This window comes from Paramisgurnus dabryanus, chromosome 13 (assembly GCF_030506205.2).
Source record: "Paramisgurnus dabryanus chromosome 13, PD_genome_1.1, whole genome shotgun sequence".
Taxonomy (NCBI): Eukaryota; Metazoa; Chordata; class Actinopteri; order Cypriniformes; family Cobitidae; genus Paramisgurnus; species Paramisgurnus dabryanus.
This window is the reverse complement of record NC_133349.1, coordinates 9837222-9858591: the sequence shown is the minus strand read 5'-3', so window position 1 is coordinate 9858591 and position 21370 is coordinate 9837222. Positions and strand designations below refer to the sequence as shown.

The following is a 21370-nucleotide window of genomic DNA, read 5'->3' as shown; positions in this document are numbered from 1 at the left end:
TACTTGTGCTGCTATATACTGTAAATTCTTAAATACAGTTTTTGTTTTTCTCGTTTGTCAGTCACTCATCTATTAAGACTTCAAGATAAATAGATTATAACACCCATAAGTAATTAAGACATAAAACAAAGACAAATATTGACTTGGATGATAATCGTATAACTCTCTTTTAACAGAGTTTTTTCTTGTTTAAAGTTCTGCCTTGTCAATCTACCCATCTAGATCTGCATTAAGGTCTCAAAACTGTTGTTAGTGATTTTTATTTAATTACTTGAAACATAAACATGGAAAGTTCATGCAGCCTAATGTTTTACACTGAAATTATTTTAATGTTTACAAAAGCAGCATTTGTTTAATGTCAGCCTTAATGACAAATGTTAGATCATACAACATGCCACAGTGTCAGCACATTCAGAAGAATACAGGAAGAATTCATACATCAGTGCATCTGAAAATGTCTTGATCCATTGGAGTGTTGGATTGTGTATGCTGTCACTAGATTATCACAAACAGAGCACTTACATTATGAAAACAAAACAAAACATGATGCACACTGAAGAATACATGGTAAGAGCTAATCCTTTGTGATTTAACAGATTAAGAAGCACATCAGAATACTGAAACTAATAGAGAAGGCCATTGTGGATCCAAATAAAAGCTGTTTCACCAAATGCTCAATTTGGAAAAAAAACATCTACAGATTATACTCCTTTTAATGATAAAACTACATATATGTGACCCTGTACCACAAAACCAATCTTAAGTTGCACAAGTATATTTGTAGCAATAGCCATCAATACATTGTGTGGGTCAAAATGATTGATATTTGTGCCAAAAATCATTAGGAAATTAAGTAAAGATCATGTTTCATGAAGATATTTAGTAAATTTTCTACTGTAAACATATCAGAACTTTATTTTTGTGAGTGGATGCAGTTGCTAAGGGTTTCATTTGGACAACTTTGAAGGCGATTCTCTCAATTTTTGCAGATTCCAGATTTTCAAATAATTGTATCTCAGCCAAATATTTTTTATCCTAACAAACCATACATCAATGAAAATCTTATTTTTTAACTTTCAGATGACATATAAATGTAAATAAAAAAATGACCATTATGGCTGGTTTTGTGATCCATAGTCGCATATAAGATTTAAACATATTCTTCATAGAGCTATGAACAAGGTACTTGCACAATAACAATGACTCAATGTTAAGTGGTTAAATTAGACTTAAAGGGGACATTTCACAATACTTTTTTAAGATGCCAAAAAATTCTTTAGTGTCCCCAGAATATTTATGTATAGTTTTAGCTCGAAATACCATATAGATAATTTACTACAGTATGTTAAAATTGCCACTTTGTAGGTGTGAGCAAAAATGGTGGGTGTGTCCTTAAAAATGCAAATGAGTTTATCTCTGCATTAAATGGCAGTGCTGTGGTTGGATAGTGCAGATTAAGGGGCAGTATTATCCCCTTCTGACATCACAAGGGGAGCCAAATGTCAATTAGTTATTTTTTCACATGCTTGCAGAGAATGGATTACCAAAACTTAAGTAACTGTGTTTTTTTCTTCACATTTTCTAGGCTGATAGAAGCAATGGGGACCCAATTATAGCACCTTAACATAAAAAAAGATTTTCATGATATGTGCCCTTTAAATATTACCTGGATTCCGGTGAAATTTTCAAGCATAGATATGTAACAATATAATATTTTAAATGTAACTTCTTTAAAAAGTAGCGCCACTGTCATGGTCCCCATGTGTCTTATCAAAGCACTTTAAAAGGATGTTACTACAAAGTGAAATGCAAGAATTGGATCGCTTTTACAGAAAATCGTGTCATGTACAAACCAGCCAAACAAGAAGCTTACTATATGGAGCTGATTTAAGTTCTTTGACCTTCATAAAAAATGCTACAGAAAAGTAAAAGGCTAATTTACATAGAAAATAATAATCTGGCTTTACTCTAATCTAACATGTCCATAAAAGTCTTTACTTCATTTAAAACAACTCCAGATGCTTCCACATGTGACACAAGACAAATACAAAGGGTGGTATTAATGCTGGTTCTCAAAGCACCAAGGGATTCTCGGTTACAGCATCTATATGCTGCAATGATCAAGCAATGCAACAAAGCTGTAATACACTACAGACACATGATTATAACACTAGTGCTAGATGTGTCAGACCATATAGTTATGATCTAAGAGCAATTCTCTTGTAATTTTATTAAGACCTTAAACCCATCTGTCAGTAAGGTGATAGTGTGGACATCCACAAGAGGGCAGTGAGACAGTGAGAATATACTGTAGTTAAAAATATCAGCTCAATACACACAGCTTTGCATTAACTGACAAAAAATCCCTTAATTCTTTGAGTAATCTGTTACAGTTACATTTAGTCACGTATAACAAGAAATCATTGTAGGTCAAAAGCAAACCCCTGAGTTAAACACGATACCATTAGTGTATGTGGCCAGAACTCCAGATCTAAGCGACAAGAGAGAAATGTAACAAAATATGACATTGTATTAGTGTGAATAAAAGTAAAAACCAAAGAAAATATGAAGTGTTAGAGGTAGGACCACCCAGAGGAGAGAGGACGGAGACGGTGCTATCTTGAGATTTTAGTCCATGCAGACCCTCACAGGTGCTCTGGATGGCTCTGCAAGCAGGTGATCATTTCCTGAACCGCCTTTCCCTCAAAACAGATCTGGTACACAGCCACGAACAGGGGGAACCTGAGGAACAATATAGATAAAATATCACAAATGACCTACTTTGAAAATTAATCTAGACGAGAACATTGTGCCAGAGTGTCTCAACCCACAAAAGTTGCTCCGGTTAAAATTTACTGTTGTAGTCACGAGGAAACAGTGTGCTAAATGATGAATGGTGTAATGTATCTCGCAATATGTCACAATGTGGTGTCCCCTTATGCCTGATTTTGTGGTCCAGGGTCGCACATAAACATGTCAGGTGCACATAAACGCTTAATAAATTTATTAGACAACCTGGCTACTTGTTTCAAAGACCGTCTAGCATTATAAAGCATTTTAAAGCAGACTTTTGAGGCAGCACATTCAGCTTCTCTCAGAAGTAAAAAAAATTTATCAAGCTTAATTCAACCATTAAAACTTATATTTCCATTAAGGACTGCAACTAAATAACTGTAATTGGGCATATAAATAAATAAATGTTTTTGTGATTAAGTAATTTAAATAAAACAGAAAATTAAAAAAGAATATATAACAATATATATGTATATACACCCACCTAAAGGATTATTAGGAACACCATACTAATACTGTGTTTGACCCCCTTTCGTCTTCAGAACTGCCTAAATTCTACATGGCATTGATTCAACAAGGTGCTGAAAGTAGAGGTCTACACGGAAGACCCGAGACCCGAAGACCCGGGACCCGACCCGGGACCCGTACGGGTTCGGGTCTATATTTTAAATGATCAGCCGGGTCCGGGTCGGGTCTCAATCTATTACTTCGGGTCCCGGGTCTGTTTAACATTGTGGGTAATACCCGAGGTCAATCGGACTCGGAGAACACACACTCACATTTAAATAAAATATTTCAAAATCAGCAACAAAAACTTAGATGAACTGTCGCATAAATTTTTTCTATGACGCTAAAATTGCGTTAAAAGGTTTATATTTGGTTGCTCCAACCAGGCAGCTAACGCGCATGCGCTCTTGTAATGTTTCTCTGGCTACCAGTCAGGAGCTTCTGCAGTGAGACGCAACGACTTTACCTTTGACAATTGGCTCTTTTATTTAGAAGGCGGGACCTATTCCGCCGTACCGCGCATTTTGCACTGACTTCTCTTATTTTTATAATAATATTATAAATTGACCGTCTTGCTGCTCTTATATCTAAAGTTTTCGCGACTCAAAGAGCACATAGATGATAGCAAAGAAGCAAAGCTAACGAAAGCAGCCATGGCACTGAACGAGCAATCGTTATTATAATTCAAATGGGCAAACATTATTAAGCAAGTTGACCCGATGTAAAACTGCGTTATTAATCACCATGACTGTAAAGTGGACTTTAAAAGCTGGAATAAGCATTAAAAAATTCAATCGTCAAGAGAGGAATAACATGGATGGAACTTTCTTGGAAATAAGGATTGTGCATCACACAGACAGGTACAAGGAGGGAGAAGACTAACTTCTATGGGTAAGACAAAAAGTTTAATTTTCGCTACTTGTTTATTGACTTATTAATAACATTTAGCTAAGAATATTTGCCGGTCGGGTCTGTGTCTTCCCGGACGGGTTCGGGTCCAGATTTTAAATAATAGACGGGTCTTCGTCGGATCCGGGTCCAGCTTTTAAATAATATACGGGTCCGGGTCGGGTCCGGGTCCAGCTTTCAAAACAACAGACGGGTCCGGGTCGGTTCAGTGTAGCACATTTGCGGGTCTGATCGGGTTCGGGTAGGAATTTTTGGACCCGTGTAGACCTCTAGCTGAAAGCATTCTTTAGAAATGTTGGCCCATAATGATAGCATAGCATCTTGCAGCTGATGGAGATTTGTGGGATGCACATCCAGGGCACAAAACTCCCGTTCCACCACATCCCAAAGATGCTCTATTGGGTCGAGATCTGGTGACTGTGGGGGCCATTTTAGTACAGTGAAACATTGTCATGTTTAAGAAACCAATTTGAAATGATTTGAGCTTTGTGACATGGTGCATTATCCTGCTGGAAGTAGCCATCAGAGGATAGGTACATGGTGGTCATAAAGGGATGGACATGGTCAGAAACAATGCTCAGGTAGGCCGTGGAAATTAAAATGATGCCCAATTGGCACTAAGGGGCCTAAAGTGTGCCAAGAGAACATCACCCACACCATTACACCACCAGCAGCAGCCTGCACAGTTATAACAAGGCATGATGGATCCATGTTCTCATTCTGTTTACGCCAAATTCTGACTCTACCATCTTTAACTCTCAACAGAAATCGAGACTCATTTTGGTGAGCTTGTGCAGATTGTAGCCTCTTTTTCCTATTTGTAGTGAAGATGAGTGGTACCCAGTGGTGTCTCCTGCTGTTGTAGCCCATCCGCCTCAAGGTTGTGTGTGTTGTGGCTTCACAAATGCTTTGCTGCATACCTCGGTTGTAACAAGTGGTTATTTCAGTCAAAGTTGCTCTTCTATCAGCTTGAATCAGTCGGCCCATTCTCCTCTGACCTCTAGCATCAACAAAGCATTTTCGCCCACAGGACTGCCGCATACTGGAGGTTTTCCCTTTTCACACCATTCTTTGTAAACGCTAGAAATGGTTGTGTGTGAAAATCCCAGTAATTGAATAGATTGTGAAATACTCAGACCGGCTCGTCTGGCACCAACAACATGCCACACTCAAATTTTCTTAAATCACCTTTCTTTCCCATTCTGACATTCAGTTTGGAGTTCAGGAGATTGTCTTGACCAGGACCACACCCCTAAATGCATTAAAGCTACTGACATGTGATTGGTTGATTAGATAATTGCATTAATTGAATAGGTGTTCCTAATAATACTTTAGGTGAGTGTATATATATATACAGAATATAATATAATATAATATAACGTAACGTAACTAATATAACGTAATGAAACTAAAGAGCTTACACATATTGTTTAATAATCATTACAGAAACATAAAAATGTATGTTGGTAATCAATAATACTGTAAGTTTAGGAAAGCTATGGCTTTTGCTATCATTTTGCTATGCATTTATATATATAACAGTTACACATACTTGTCTGCTAGATTCTTCTGTTTCAGGATGTGATAGACCTCGGCAGAAGTCAATGGTCCCTGAAGCTTTTGTCCATTTAACATCTCCTTCTCCAATTCCTCGATGCTCTGAGAGAGGAAAAATCATTCTCAATCTATTTCAGCATCAGCAAAAATGTACCAAATGCAACTTACTCCAATCCATAAAATATACATTATTAACCAATCAGGCAAGCGGTGAAACACAGGAAATGGTCGGATCGATTTCATTTACCTTCCCCGTTCGGGCGAAGGCCTCTGCCACGCGACGGTTACGCCCTCCGTAGCAAGTGGTGATGAGGTCAGCAACGCCGCAACTCTCTAGGAACGTGGCTGATGATACAGAGCCATCCTTGCTGAAAAGTTTGGCGAAGGCGATCATCTCCATCAGTCCCAGTCGAATGACGGCTGCTTTGGTGTTGTCTCCGCACTGCAGGCCATCACAGAACCCTGCACCCACGGCTACAATGTTCTGGTGAAGATAGTTGAGGTATTATACTGTGCATGAGGTTATTTCATCAATAGAAACAACAAATCTGTGTTCGAAAACCTCTTCCTAAATTCCCATAAAAAGATGCTTGGCAAAGGAATGCACCTTGGAATAATGTGACGCATCATATTGTTTAAATGCATAAAACAGAAGAGTCAGTGAAAAATAATGTTGAGCAGGACTAGATTTTATTAGATAGTAAAAAGTGGGGTTTGAAGATGATATTGTTTTTTATTATTATTCCCCATCTGTGTAACCTTTGTTACATCAGCACAAAAGTCATTTCAGGAATGCAGAGGAGGTGCTTTATTAAATTTCGATGAAAGATTATGAAAGCAAACGCTTTAATTTCTTCACCAGAATGCATGCTGATGAATCGTTCACAATTACACCACAAATGTGGTTTAGAAAAGTTAATAAGATAAATTTAGATTTCACGCTGTCTTTATTCATTTCACAAGAAAACATCTTACAGAACCTAATCTCTTTTCGCAGGGGTCTGAATCGTGCCCCTGCAGCCCTGCATCTCAGGTGCCAGAATCAAGTTATTTCCCCTGAGATGAACATCTAGACATGACTGATATTTACCTTGAGGGCTCCACAGAGCTCCACTGTGTCAGCGTCATCCACCACAGTGATTCTGAAGTTAGGTGTTTGTAGAAGCTCTTTGAATAGGAGACCATTCTCCAAGACCTTGCTGCCTACAAAACATCACAAAAAGGTGCATTGTGTAACTTTTAGAAGGATCTCTTGACAGAAATGCAATATAATATACATTACTATATTATCAGTGGTGTATAAAGACCTTACAAAATGAACTGTATTGAATAAGCTGTTTTTAGCTCCACACACCGCAGGTGTTCTTACATGAAAAATCGCCGTCATGTTTCTACAGTAGCCCTAAACAGACAAACTGTTTTACAGAGCGCGTTTCGTCCCTACGTTTTCTCTGACGACGACCTGTTTGTCCTGTGGCGGCTACCATATGCGTTGAAATTGAGAGGTGAGCTGTTGGTTGCAATTCGTAAACCACTAGATGCCGCTAAAATTTATACACACCACCTTTAAAATTGATCCAGATTTGATGGTGCTTGCCTGTGCTAAAATCACGTGTTGTAGGTAAAAAGAGGGCGCCTTTGAGAATGCTATTTAGAACATGCACTACGTCCATGTTTTATACATGTTATTAAACTCACGGAAAAAGCAAACTTATTTTCATTATTGTGGTGTTTATCCAAGTGAAACTGACTCTTACTTCTGTAGTGAGAGCTAGGCCAGGACTTGAATTTGTCCATTGAGAATTGATTAGATCATTGGAAGTTGGGTCATGTTGCTATACAATCTTTTCCTAGGTACAGCTCTCTCGTCATTCCTCATGAAGAGAGTAAAGAGAGATCATTTCGAGGAGGCGAGGAGATTAGCGTTTTTGATTCAAGATTATGATGGCACATTATTATAATTTTTTAATAATGAAGCTCGCAGATGAGTAATTTGTAAAAAAAAACCAATATTATAAAATAAAATATTTCTAAATAAAATTGTTTTTAATTTTATTTCATTGTGACTTTAAAGGCCACATAACACCTTCTGCTAATCTCGTGTTAATCTTTTGCACATTTGGGGCAGTTTCTTGGACAGGGATTAGAGTAGTCCTAGACTAAAAGAAATGTAAGAGCTGTCCAAACTGAAAACCACTTGCACTGACATATCTTAAAATACATCAGTGCCCTTTGTTTTTCCTTAAAATGCACACAAGTAATGATTTTAGTAAGGCATGTTGGTTAAAACTAGTTATATTTCCTAATTAAACTAAGGTCTAGTCCTTGTGTAAGACAATCCCTGTCCGGGAAACCGGACAGTATTGCATACTCTTTATATCTCAGAGGAAGAGATATTAGTTTTAAAGGGACACTCCACTTTTTTTGAAAATATGCTCATTTTCCAGCTCCCCTAGAGTTAAACATTTGATTTTTACTGTTTTGGAATCCATTCAGCTGATCTCCGGGTTGGGCCATTTTTAGCATAGTTTAGCATAATCCATTGAATCTGATTAGACCATTAGCATCATGCTAAAAAATAACCAAAGAGTTTCGGTATTTTTCCCATTTAAAACTTGACTCTTCTGAAGTTACACGTGTACTAATGCCGAGTTCAGACTGCACGATTTAAGCCCTGATTTTAACTCGCCGACAGGTTTTGAGAAATCACAGACAAATGCCCTAAATCACAGGCAAATCGATGCTCATGCATGTGAGTGACAATGTGAATTATCAAAAACGCGATCTGAGAGAATCGCAAACGAGTCACCGACACCTGTGAGATATTTTGCATGCTAAATATCTGGACCTGTCGGCGATTCAAAATCATGCCGTGTGAAATAACATCGGCGATGACCTACAGCCAATGTGAGAGCAACATACAGTTCGGGGAGGAGTCTCAAAACATTTCCTCCTTCATAATCTTTATTTCTTCTTCTTTCTGCTGAAAATGAGCACACATGCAATTTGTATGTTAAGCTTCTTGCGAGCTACAATTTTTAATAATAATCCCAGTCTCACGTGAGAACTCCGGTCTTGCACGCGTGACCTTGCATTGTTTCCTTCGCGTCACTTCTCGCGTGCGTTTGGTTGTGAGACGTAGTTTGCGGACCAAGTTGTCGGGGATTCTTCCTACGGAAAACTCATGCAGTATGAAAACCCCTGTCGCCAATCCATCATGCAGTCTAAAACAGCAGCGACTGAACGCTACCCCAGATAGTCATGCAGTATGAAAAGATCTATGACCCGAGAACTTTGAAAATCATGCAGTCTGAACTCGGCTTAAGACCGAAGTAAAATTAAAAGTTGAGATTTTCTAGGCAGATATGGCTAGGAACTATACTCTCATTCTGGCATAATAATCAAGGACTTTGCTGATGTAACATGGCTGCAAGAGGCGCAATGATATTACGCAGTGCTTAAAAAAGGCCCATGCTATTGAAAGTAACCAAGGGGACTATTTTCGGGCAGTGCGTAATATCATTGCGCCTGCTGCAGCCATGTTACGGCAGCAAAGCCATATCTGCCTAGAAAATAACAACTTTTAATTTTTTGTTTTTATGTTAGCAACTACAGAAGAGTCAAGTTTTAAATAGGAAAAATATCGAAACTCTTTGTCTATTTTTAGCACGATGCTAATGGTCTAATCTGATTCAATGGATTATGCTAAGCTATGATAAAAATGGTACCATCAGACCCAGATATCAGCTGAATGGATTCCAAAACGGTAAAAATCAAATGTTTAACTCTAGGGGAGCTATAAAATGAGCATATTTTCAAAAAAGTGGAGTGTCCCTTTAACAGATTTATAAAAGACAGATCAGCTGTACCGCTACTTTCTGAAAAAAAGCCAAGCTCCCGGAGGCGTACGGTGGGCGGAGCGAGTCACGAGCATGCAGCACACAAAACATTATTCCACTATCTCTGAATAACTTATGATTCACATTATAAACACATATGTAACAGTTACCAACAAAACAGACATTTGATGCAGTTTTACTAACCGTCCGCAAATCATGACCCAGTTGTTTTATCATTAAAAGCATTTCAGCATTAAACAAACACACATGCACAACTCCGCTTCTACCCCAGATAAAAAAACTACATCCATTGTTAACAAGCTTAAATTTCCCTTAAACTTCTTTGGTGACATTGATTTCGTGTCAGCTCATGGTTGGTGTGTGTGTGCTGTTCCATGTGAAGTGCCCATATAAGGACTTCCACTGTACTTCCTGCACAGCTTATGCAACAGATTCAGTAGTCGAAAAGAAAAAACGTTCCGAAACTTGTGAACCCCGAAAAAGTGCATTCAGCACATACTCTGTCATACATCCAAATGGTTCTTTGAAGAATCTAACTCTTTTTAACTGTGTTAATAAGTCAGAATGAAATACCATTAGACCCCCCAACCGCTGCCATTCACTCACCGATGGTGCTCTCACAGAACTTCTCAGCCGCCACTTCATTGGCAATATTTGCTCCCATTAAGACACTTACATCGAAGCCCATTTTTTCCCTGATGATGTCAGAGATGAGCCTTAATCCTTCAGGTCCTTCATCAATACCCTACAGACACACGGGACGAAAACATTGAGGAGCCGATCAACATCATTTTCTCTTTTAATGTAGCATTATGCTGTTGTTCCCTTGGTGGCCTTCGGAGGAACATTTCTGCCTAATGACCCACAAAATGAGGAGAAACGCAAAGCAGAACAAAAATAATAAAGAAGGTGAACGAGTACACAAGAACTGGGTAAAAATCGGAAAGAACAAAACAGAGGACCTAGACCGGTCAATATGTTTCAGAATATAGACACTGTGAGAAATTAAATTAAGCTGCTACTTAAACAGTGCAGCAGAGGAGATAAATATAAAAATGATAACTACAGAGATGAAGTGCCTAGCGGCACAGCCAGATACAAGGAAGACAAACAGGCACCATGAGATAAATGGCATTTGAGGAGTTTGCCAGAAGCTTGTATAATATTAATAAGCCTTATTTTTCCTCCAATTGCAGGGGTTTGTTAAGTTTAGGGTGGGACTGGGGAAAACCATGTCATACATTTTTATTTCATCATTCAGTGTTTTAATAAAGGTGAATATGACATGAGGCGTTGACTTGCATAATAACATTTATTCCAAAACAAAGAGATATCTCTCATATATCATCAATATACAAATTGTGGTCAATATCATCCAACCCTAGTTTAGAGTTATGGGTAGGGTTTAGTGAAAAAACCCTTACATTGTAAATTGTAAAGATAAATACTTTGTTGCTCCATTTTTGTTTCGGCTTTCTTCCCAGAATAAATATATATTCTTCAGCATGCATCATCAAGCATTATCGTAACATTGTGACACTGTTATTACTCGAGTTTTGTTGGTTCATTACGAAAATGGAGCCAAAACAGAACAGTGCCAAATGCTATTTGTTTCATAAAGAATTTAAAGAGCAAACATTACGGCCAGCAGTTCCTGGAATTCTTCCTTTAAGCACCATAGGTGTTGTGAATCCTTAATCAGGTTGTAACCAAACAAATCTCTTAAAAGCAGAACATTAATTTGGGTAACTGCAAGGAGATCTTACTTTGATTAATGTAATCCCTCTAGCTTTCTCTGAGACGCAGCCAACCATCTCGTCGCACAGCTTTCTGATGAACTGGTGAGGTACTACGAATACCAGTAAGTCGGCACCGTCCGCAGCGTCCCGTAACTGCGGCACCGCAACCTGCAGGAAGAAATGCATAAATCTGCCACTTATTTCTACATTAAATCAAGCTGCATTAAGACTTTATTAACAATTGATGCATGTCATTAAATTATAATCGTGTGCAGTCTGACATTAATAAAGTGTTTTAGTTTTCTATGACAGTCAACAGATAAAATTCAGAGACTAAGAGCACCTATTTCATTGCTAAAAACGTTATTTTGTGTATTTGGTATAATACAATGTTTTTGCGTGGTTTATGGTTAAAAAACACATTATTTTCCACATACTGTACATTTTTGTATCTCCCGATTTCACTTTCTTCCTGAAATGTCCCTGATTGGCCAGCTAATCTGTACGTTGTGATTCGCCTGAACACCTCTGACGTCAGCCGGAAATATGACACTCCTTACCATGTTTGAAAGATTCGCTCACAATGCAATGCTAACAGGAGTTAACTTACAGGCTGTGAGTCCAAAGGGGGATGAATTATGATAATGTCGGTCTTGTCTACATCACCAATCCCAGGAAGTAAACTGCTGCCTACTATGCATGTTTGTTGTAGTCCAAGAAAAGAGATTTACGCCGGCTGGAGACGATAACTCGTGTGATCGTTTACTTTGGTGTTTGTACCTTTTGCATATCGTTAACATGTGCTAATACACACCTACACACCAAAGGAAATCTAAAAACATGAATCAGACAATAGATGCCCTTTAATCAAAGACTAACCTATTGCAACATGTCACAGCGCTATTAGTATAGTTGTGAAGTTGTATAATTTAATTGTATGGCCAGTTGATCTGCAGCAAGCTAGTTTTGAAGATCATTTTGCCGAAACAGCAGAGGATGGATGTAATTTACTATACATTATTCCATCACACACTCTTACCACATTCTCTGGAAGTTTGTAACCTGGAAGATACTTGACGTTCTCATGCTCTGTGTTGATGATCTCAGACAGCTTTTTGCCATTGACCGTTTCTTCAAACACCCACATCTTAACTGTAGTGGCAAAGTGCTGCAGTTTCTGTGCATTTGTGCCAATAATTCTTGCAATTGCAGAGCCCCTTGGCACAAGACAACATAAAAGTATCTTTAATCAAAATGCCAATATGCTCTTAAACAGCAGTTAACTGTGTCATTTCATAAAATGTTTACAACTCCAAGTCCAAGATGTTGCTTTGCAAGCTGCAGCCAAATGCAGTAAGGGTTATGCAGCATGCATTACTTTATATCAATACAATACAGTTACCACGTGATTTTGTGCAGAATATCACATATGATTAATATACGGACCTGAATATATTCTGGCTCTAAATGTGTCTAAGATAAGACTGCTTTACGCCATATGTTCTACTGTAAATAATCCCATTAACGTACTCATTACATATTGATCATAGCTAATTTATTAAACATGCACACTCACCAATTTCCTGAACCAACGATACAAACTTTCAATGGGGCAGCCATGACTAACTTACGTATGCTTTTAAAACCCCGCTGAATGTTTTAAGTAAAACGTAGTTAGTGTACAATAATGCAGGTATTCAGAGAAGAGCTGGTGGGAGGAAACGTGCCCGGCTACTTATGATTGCGTCACAAACGCTATGAAGTCTGGGAGTTGTAGTTTTTAACCTTAGTTGATCATTTTCATGAATAAATTCATTCAGTTTGTTTAAATCATATCGACACAATATTCTTGGAGCATTCACAAGGACATGTTCATATATGAATGTGAATGAATGTATGTGTGTGTATTGTGTGTAATTATTGTGTATATTTAACCACACACACACACACACACACATTTTTTTATTTAGATTTTTTTATTTAGATATATTTTTTTAAAATGTATAAATAATACAGAATATATATATATATATATATATATATATATATATATATATATATATATATATATATATATATATATATATATATATATATATATATATATATATATATATATATATATATAGAATTACATTACACACAGCACACACTCATATATTATGCCAAAAATCACTTTTATTTTGCATGTGATTAATCGCGATTAATCTTTGCCCAGCACAGTTATTTATTTACTGTTTTTCCTAATTTTTACAATAACAAATGGCACAGCCTACCTTTATGTGCCGTTACATGGCAGAAGTACTTAGATTTGACCTTATGTATTATATTTTTTATCGTTTAATTACTTAAAATATTATATGAATATATAGTTTTAAAATGTAACGCATTAATAAAATATTTAAAAAAATATTCTAGCTTTTATGAAAATGTTAAGATTGTTTGTTTTATAAGGTAAACTGATTTTTGTATGGAGGACATAATCTGCATAAATTAAAAAAGGCGTGCGAGCGTAGTTTTAACGAAATGTAGTCTTTTTCGTATTTCATTAACTTCATTATTTATCAAGTTATTGTGTAATTTATTGTGTTATGTATTATTGTAAATAGATAAATATTGCGTATATTTAGATTAGTAATTACTTACTCTTTCATTTATTTACGGATTTTTTTATCATTTTTATCGCCTGTACGATAGCGAGGGGGCGTGGCATCACATTCACTTCGCTCTGGATTCCTGTTGGTGGAGACCTGGAGGGGGTGTGACCACACGCTGGTTCCAATGGAAAAATAGAGAAGCCCATTAAAGAGTCCAAGGCGAAACAGCTCGGAAAAAATGAAACTACTCTCTTATCCCCTTCTCTCCATACGGTCATCACATTCAACAGTATTTTTGGTTTATTTTTGGAGGCGTGCTGTCGATATTAAATCGTCACACTGCATGATCCCTGTTTGAGTTTGGAGAAATCATGGAACATTCACTGAACGTGTCGCAGTCAGGGAGCAGTAAAGGAAAGTGGTCCGGGAATCCCGCACAGAGACAGGCGAGAAGCGGATCGTACAGTCCTGGATCAGGGAGTGGGTCGGACAGCGGTGTCCAGTCTCAAACCCAGAGAAGACACTTGGAGGGGATTTTAAACAAATACACCAATTTACTACAAGGGTGGCAGAACAGGTAACAGAGTTGTAGTTTACAGTGGACTTTTACAGTAACTTTTTAACCAATACTGAATTTTTATCATCAAACACAGATGGTCCAGTATGATGTACATTTTTCACATGTTGGATGTTCTTGATTATCTAATTTCATTATATTACATTCAGTATTTGGATTAGAAATAAAGATCATACAAGAATACAAAGAACGCGATTTATTTCGCTCCATTATGTATGAATGTAAACAATATCTGTATCGATTTTTCGCCTTTGATCCGGAGCAGATTCGATCCAGCGCTGTCAGAATTTTGTATAAAAATATAAAGTATAAAAATTCAGTATATAAAGTAATTATGCAAATTTGTATCAGTTCCTACGTCATGCATAAATGTTGATGCGTGGACAGTGCTGTCCCGTGTCAAGTTTTGGTCAAACATGACGTCACTGAAATCATTTTGCATGTAGAGTCTAAAATATTGAAGATAGAAAACAGAAATAAAGATAGATGATGCTGATCACACCTTTTTTCAATTCAGTGTCCCCCTTTGATGTTCTGTTACATAATGTTCTTGCATGATATTATTATAGCTTTTATCAATAGCAACCTACAACTGAGAATGCATTTAACATTGTGTCTAAAACAGCTTGTATTGTATAGTATGTAACTGCATTAATATGCCATATTGCAGGTTACATCTTGATAAAATCTAGTTTAAAATGCATAACAGATGGTTGAGGATGGTTTGCCCTGCATCCTAAAACAAGACATTAGTGTTCTGAAATGTCATCACTATGATATTGCCCTTTAGTAAGATGAATCTTCTCAAAATAAGAAAATTAGGGTGCTATGATAAGAAATCTGAATGTAAACGAGCCCTCCAACAGCCGAGCTATGCAAAACCCCCAAAGCATAAGCTTCTCATTGATAATTTCATGGTTGTGCTTGCTGCAGCGTTGAGCGTGGTACAGCCCACAGTTACGGCTCCTTCATCTGTGAGAGACTATGACTCATCCATGATGGGAAATCCCTCACATCCATAATGTTGTGCTCATTCTGTTGCTTAGCCAAGCGATCGATAGGGGAACAGGCCGACCGTATAACCAGCCTCAGGACAGCAGAGTTACTCACCCTCTGCAGTGGCTGAAATAGCCCTCGTGTTAACCCCAGCACTAGTCCCTGTTCACTGCTTAATGATTTGCGGGTGTGAAAATGCATGAGAAAAGAGAGAGTGATTTGCCCGCCGCCCAATACATTGACCTGATGTGGATCGACCTGGGAGAAAATAATTAATGGGATTTAACCACTACGAGAATCTCTGTCACAAACTGAATGAATTAACGGCCAAACAGATATGCGTAGCCGTGGAAATCTGTTAACACAGAGCTTTCGGGAATAATTATGTCACATTATTGGCATTCAATTTTGGTGCCATTGGCAGTATGATGGTCTGTTATAGACTAGATCTATTTCTGTATGTGATCAGTGTTCGTTGACAAACAGTATTATGGTTGGTAATCTTCGGCAATGCATGGGATTTTGGGACTTGCATGGTACTTTGGAATTCTTTGAATAATATGAAAATGCAATGATGTACAGTACTGTGCAAAAGTCTAAAAATAAAAATGTTCAGAACTAAATGTCTTCTTCAGGCATCTGTCAGTATTTAGTGTGACCTCTCTTGGCACGAAACACATCTTGAGCTTTTTTGAGGAGACTGAAGTCCTGAAGTAATTTGATTAGAATTAGAAATTAAGATTTAATTTAGGTTTAAGAGATCTTGCAGTTGTCTGCTATTGCTCAAGTGAAAGAGGAGTTTACCCAAAATACTTGACTCTTCAGCTTATACTTTTATACAGTTTTTAATACTACATACACATTTCCTGTATTTTCTGGTTGTATTCTAATAAAGAGACTGAGAAATAAATATATATGATCACTATACAATTGCAAAAACAACAAATCTAATGTTAGCATGGTGGCCTAACTTTTGCACAGTACTGTATTTATGTCAATTATACTGTATATATGTCAAATATTTATTTATTTATTTTTTTAGTAAAATGTTAAGGAAAATTTATGACATACAGTGCATAACAGAATGTCATATTTGTGGTCGTAATCATACTTGTGGATGATGATACAACTTTAATACCAACAAATTTGGCAAAAAAGTCTGCAATGGCCACATATCTTCTGCCATCATAACAAATGCACCATCGCTCCTTTCATCTTGCCATTTTAGCTGCTTTTTATAAATAATGATCTGTCTTTGGCTTTCAGAGATCCTGTCAGAAAGATAGCATAAAAGTGAAATTGACAGGACATCCTGTTGTGTGTCGCTGTTGTGTTAAAACACCCAAACTGTGTGATTATAATCTATTCCCTGCAGAGTTATGGTGTTGTATACATACCTCTCTAGTTAGCTTAAGAGGTGGGGATGCAATGCATCATGGTTAATGAGGAAAGGAGAAGACATTAATACGTGCCACAATAAACCTTTTGTTTTGGGCCATTTACCTACTGTATGTTTATGTCAGAATAGCCTTTTTTTCTTAGGTAAACATCAATATTGCTGTCACTATTGGATTTCAACAAGCCCTAACCCTAGCTATTACATTTTTGGTGTGCTCCTCATAAATGTGCAACATGGTTTAAAGGAAAACACCACCGTTTTTCAAAATTTTACTATGTTCTTACCTCAACTTGGACAAATTAATACATATCTATTTTTTTCAATGCGTGCACTTTTAATCTTTGTACAGCGCCTCAAAAATGTGTTAGCATTTAGCCTAGCCCCATTCATTCCTATGGCTCCAAACAGGTATGAATTTAGAAGCCACCAAACACTTCCATGTTTTCCCTATTTAAAGACCGTTACATGAGGAGTTACACAAGTAAGTATGGTGGCACAAAATAAAACTTTGTTTGGAGCCATAGGAATGAATGGGGCTAGGCTAAATGCTAACACATTCAAGAAGCAATGTATAAAGATTAAAAGTGCATTGAAAAAAGATAGGGATGTATTAATTCATCTAAGTTGGGGTAAAAACATGTCAAATGTTGAAAAAGGGTTGTGTTTTCCTTTAAGAGGGGATATTTTGGGTTAGTACGCAACCACTCAGAACTGCATTCAGTTGCACTTAACACCTTATCTAAGTCATAGCAGCACTAATAGTAAATCACTCATAGCTATGCCCTAGCAACTCCCAAGAACATCCTTGTTAGCTATCATTATGTTAGCTTTAAACACATCAGCACTAGACAGTGCCTTGGCAACCACCCACAATACAACAGGATTTTGGCCCAACATTTTTTTTTTTAGTCTTGTTGGCTATAATGTTACCATTATGTTCTCGCTGTTTTGTATTGTGCAGGTACTTTGTGTTAGACCCTGAGCTTGGCCAGCTGCAATATTTCATCAATGAACACAGTAAGAACCTAAAGCCACGAGGGTCCCTTCCCCTCATCGGTTCCTCGGTGGCCCCAAGTGACGAATTTCCCTTCATGTTCACAGTCTATGCTGCTAATGGAGATCATTTCAAACTGAGAGGTGAGGGATACAGATGCAAGTTTTCTTTATTTTAATCCATTGCTTTCTAAAAGCATACATATTTGTGTCTGATTTAGTTTCCTTAACCTGATTTCTTCTCACACTACGCACTGTTTAATACGTCTCGCAGCGTGCCTTTATTAGTAGTTTCTCTTTGATATCGGACGTCCCCCCAGGTGGCCCCTTTCATCTGTGCTTTACTTGTCCCCGTTCACCCATTCGTTTTCGGCAGCATCTTCCACATCAGATTAGATCCCTATCCTTCGCTCTCTCTCTCTCTCTCAACCCTTTCTATTTCATTGTGCCTTTTTTCACGGTTATCATTCACTGTACGCCACAATCTTTTACAATGCCCTTACATCAAAATTCTCTTTTGGTCCAGTTCAGCTCTGAGAACTCATTTAGACTGTGTCAAGAGTTTACAGGCAAAATGCCACCAGCCAAATCGGTCATTTGTAACAAAAGCAATCTTAAAGTGATTGCGATAGGATGAATTTTGCTGGAAAAAGCCATCACCTCCAGCATTACGGCAAGCAGTTTGACAGCTTCACCACAGAGCTAGTCTGCTTCCAATGTTCCAGCTTTCTGAAATTATAATCTTAAGGTGCTGTTTTTCTCATTTCACACCTTTTCAGTCTTTCCCGTGGTTAAAGGCAAGATAGAAATTGAGTTTTGTGTATAGCATATATACAAGACTCTGTCTGAATTTACAAAGCCTGTTTTATAGATGTCAAATCATCATTATTTTTTTCTATTGGCGTTGCTATTTGACACCTTTTGTGCCACAAACAGCCATGCTTTATAATTTTTCAATTTATCAGAATCATTTTTCATCAACATCAAACCTTTAGGATTGATTTAACCATTTCCTGTGCTTTTGAAGTCTGTGTAAAGTGATATTAAATAAGTGTTCTGAGTTTGTCACACCACAGATAAATGTGTCATTGACCACCCAGCCGGATGTTAATGATTAAAAACAGCAAGTAAATAAATAAATCTGGGGGCCTGTCCTCTGTCAGGGCTGAAACCACGCCTACTCGCGGAAATGCTGCCGTCTCTAAACTTTTAAAGGGGACATTTCACAAGACTTATTTTTAAGATGTCAAATCAATCTTTTGTGTCCCCAGAGTGCATATGTGGAAAAAAAAATTTGCAGTGTTTGTGTGTCCTTTTAAATGCAAATAAGCTGATCTCTGCATTAAATGGCAATGCCCTGGTTGGATAGTGCAGATTAAGGGGCCGAATTATTTCATTCTGACATCACAAGGGGAGCCAAACTTCAATGACCTATTTTTTTCACATGCTTGCAGAGAATGGTTTACCAAAACTAAGTTACTGAGTTGATCTTTTTCACATTTTGTAGGTTGATAGAAGCACTGGGGACCCAATTATAGCACTTAAACATGGAAAAAGTCAGATTTTCATGATATGTCCTCTTTAAAATACCACTACAACCTGAATAAATGCTCGTGATTATGTCAGGGGTGGGGCAATGCTCAGTGGCTGTAGTGCGTCATCAAGCCACCGCTGTAGCCCCGCCCAAAAAAATCCTACACCAATCCTGAAATGTGGAAAAACACATCTTGTAATGTGTTCCAGCAATACATTTCTAACATTTAGAATGTGTTTAGAAACAATCTATGTAAACAACCCCTGTCTGAGTGTTTTTACTATATTATGAAGACATAATAATTAGGGGTGCTTTGATCAATGCCGATATCCACTAAAAATACATGGCCGATCACTATTCTGAATCAGACAGCCGATCTTATTCACAGCTATTTCATGTACTACGCACAAGAGTGCCCCCAGGCTTTTGGATGTAGCGGCGTTTCACCGTAATTCATTGAGAAGCATAGCAAGCATTATCGGCCGATCAATCGGAGCATCCCTATTAATAATAATGTTAAATCTACATTAATGGGCAAGGATGTTACAGGCAAGTAAAGCAAAAGTCGAGCACACTTCTTTTTCTAGGCATTGAGTTGGGACGTTACACTTCTGCCCTATTTTTTTGGTTCACTGAATTACATTAGTGTGTCTACTTATAGCTTGTGATGCCCGCGAGCAGCAGATGTGGATGACCCAGCTTCAGCTCTGTGCCCGTCGCCACTCAGACAGCAGCGCCAAGGTAACCCAATTACATTCAACTCGACAATCTGTCATCTCAATTACTTTCTTAGGATTTTGATCACTTGACTATAATTAAACCAGCTTTCTTTGCTGTAAGTGCCCCTTTCTGTATCTGGCTTTGCCTGTCTCTGTGTGTCTCACATCCTTTCCTCTGACCTATCTAAGCACTGTGATGGCCAACTGGCACTGTAGTCTTGTTCGGTGGGGAATTGGAAAAGTTTTGAGTTGACCTTTGTAAAAAGTGATCACATTTGAATCTAGTTTGATATAATCACCCACATACACAGATTATGTTAAAGTTGTTATAGTTTAGTAGGCAGGCGTATAATGATCTGCAACAGTGTTCACCTGACCTGGTTGTGAAAGTGTTTCATTTGTATTTCGACCATGTGGCATGATTTATCTTGGACCAAAGATAAAACAGTTAGACAGGTTAAAGATAAGAAATGTTTTTTTTTTTAGATTCGTTTAGTACCATGTGACAAAAACACATTAAGCTTCCTTCTTATTTCCCACTATTGTTTGGCTGCGAGCTGTGACCGGTGATTTGTGTGTTTAACCTTTGCTGAGTTAAACTTTAAGCAGGTCATTGCATAGTGCCTCAAGATAAAACAGTTTGTTTTGTAGCATGAAATAGATTTAAATGGGCAGTTTAAAATATCTTTTTGTACAGTTTATTTTACATTAAGTGGCTATTTATTGTCAACTTAAGTTAGATAATAAGTATGTAAATTTCAGAGAGATCAGCAATATCCCCTTGATTTTAATAAGAGGCTAAAATGTAGAATTGAGTCTTGAGGCTAAATCATTACCATCATTTGACATTTTTTTAGCATTTGTTTTACCGAATTACTGTCTAATACCAAAACCCAGTGTTCAGTGCTAATGCATTTTCAAGGAAGGAAAATCCCTACAGTCTCTTTGATTAATCACATTATAAGCAGAGCAATTTAAAACCACACACATCTGAGTCTGGTCTTCACCATCCGCCTGTGGCCAAAAGTGTTACATTATCAGCGTGTAGCATTTATTCATTTAATGACTAAATCCAGGATACCTGCAACAGATGTTAAAAGGATCTCTACACTTTATTAATCCAATGTGCATATTTACTGTAGAAAATATATAGAAAATAGATTTGGAAAAATTCTCATTCACTCTAAAAT

General features: G+C 37.5%; 2 protein-coding genes across 3 annotated transcripts in view; one reads left to right on the top strand and one right to left on the bottom strand.

The window, feature by feature from the left end:
• Positions 1-275: 275 nt before the first annotated feature.
• gpd1l (glycerol-3-phosphate dehydrogenase 1 like) lies at positions 276-13104 on the bottom strand. The gene is made up of 8 exons (XM_065298547.2): positions 12942-13104; positions 12405-12582; positions 11393-11533; positions 10233-10371; positions 6857-6969; positions 6014-6250; positions 5762-5868; positions 276-2742 (listed from the first exon to the last, which is right to left on the bottom strand). The coding sequence occupies exons 1-8, from the start codon at positions 12983-12985 to the stop codon at positions 2646-2648; spliced, it is 1056 nt and encodes a 351-aa protein (XP_065154619.1). The 5' UTR covers positions 12986-13104; the 3' UTR covers positions 276-2645.
• Positions 13105-14155: 1051 nt separating this feature from the next.
• The window catches only part of osbpl10b (oxysterol binding protein-like 10b), a 47274-nt gene continuing 40059 nt past the window's right edge, over positions 14156-21370 (top strand). For both annotated transcript variants that reach the window (XM_065298554.1, XM_065298553.1), the window contains exons 1-3: positions 14156-14539; positions 17896-18071; positions 20123-20202. In XM_065298554.1, the coding sequence (XP_065154626.1) occupies positions 14334-14539; positions 17896-18071; positions 20123-20202 (462 nt within the window). In that variant the 5' untranslated portion in view covers positions 14156-14333. The remainder of the gene's footprint in view (positions 14540-17895; positions 18072-20122; positions 20203-21370) is intronic.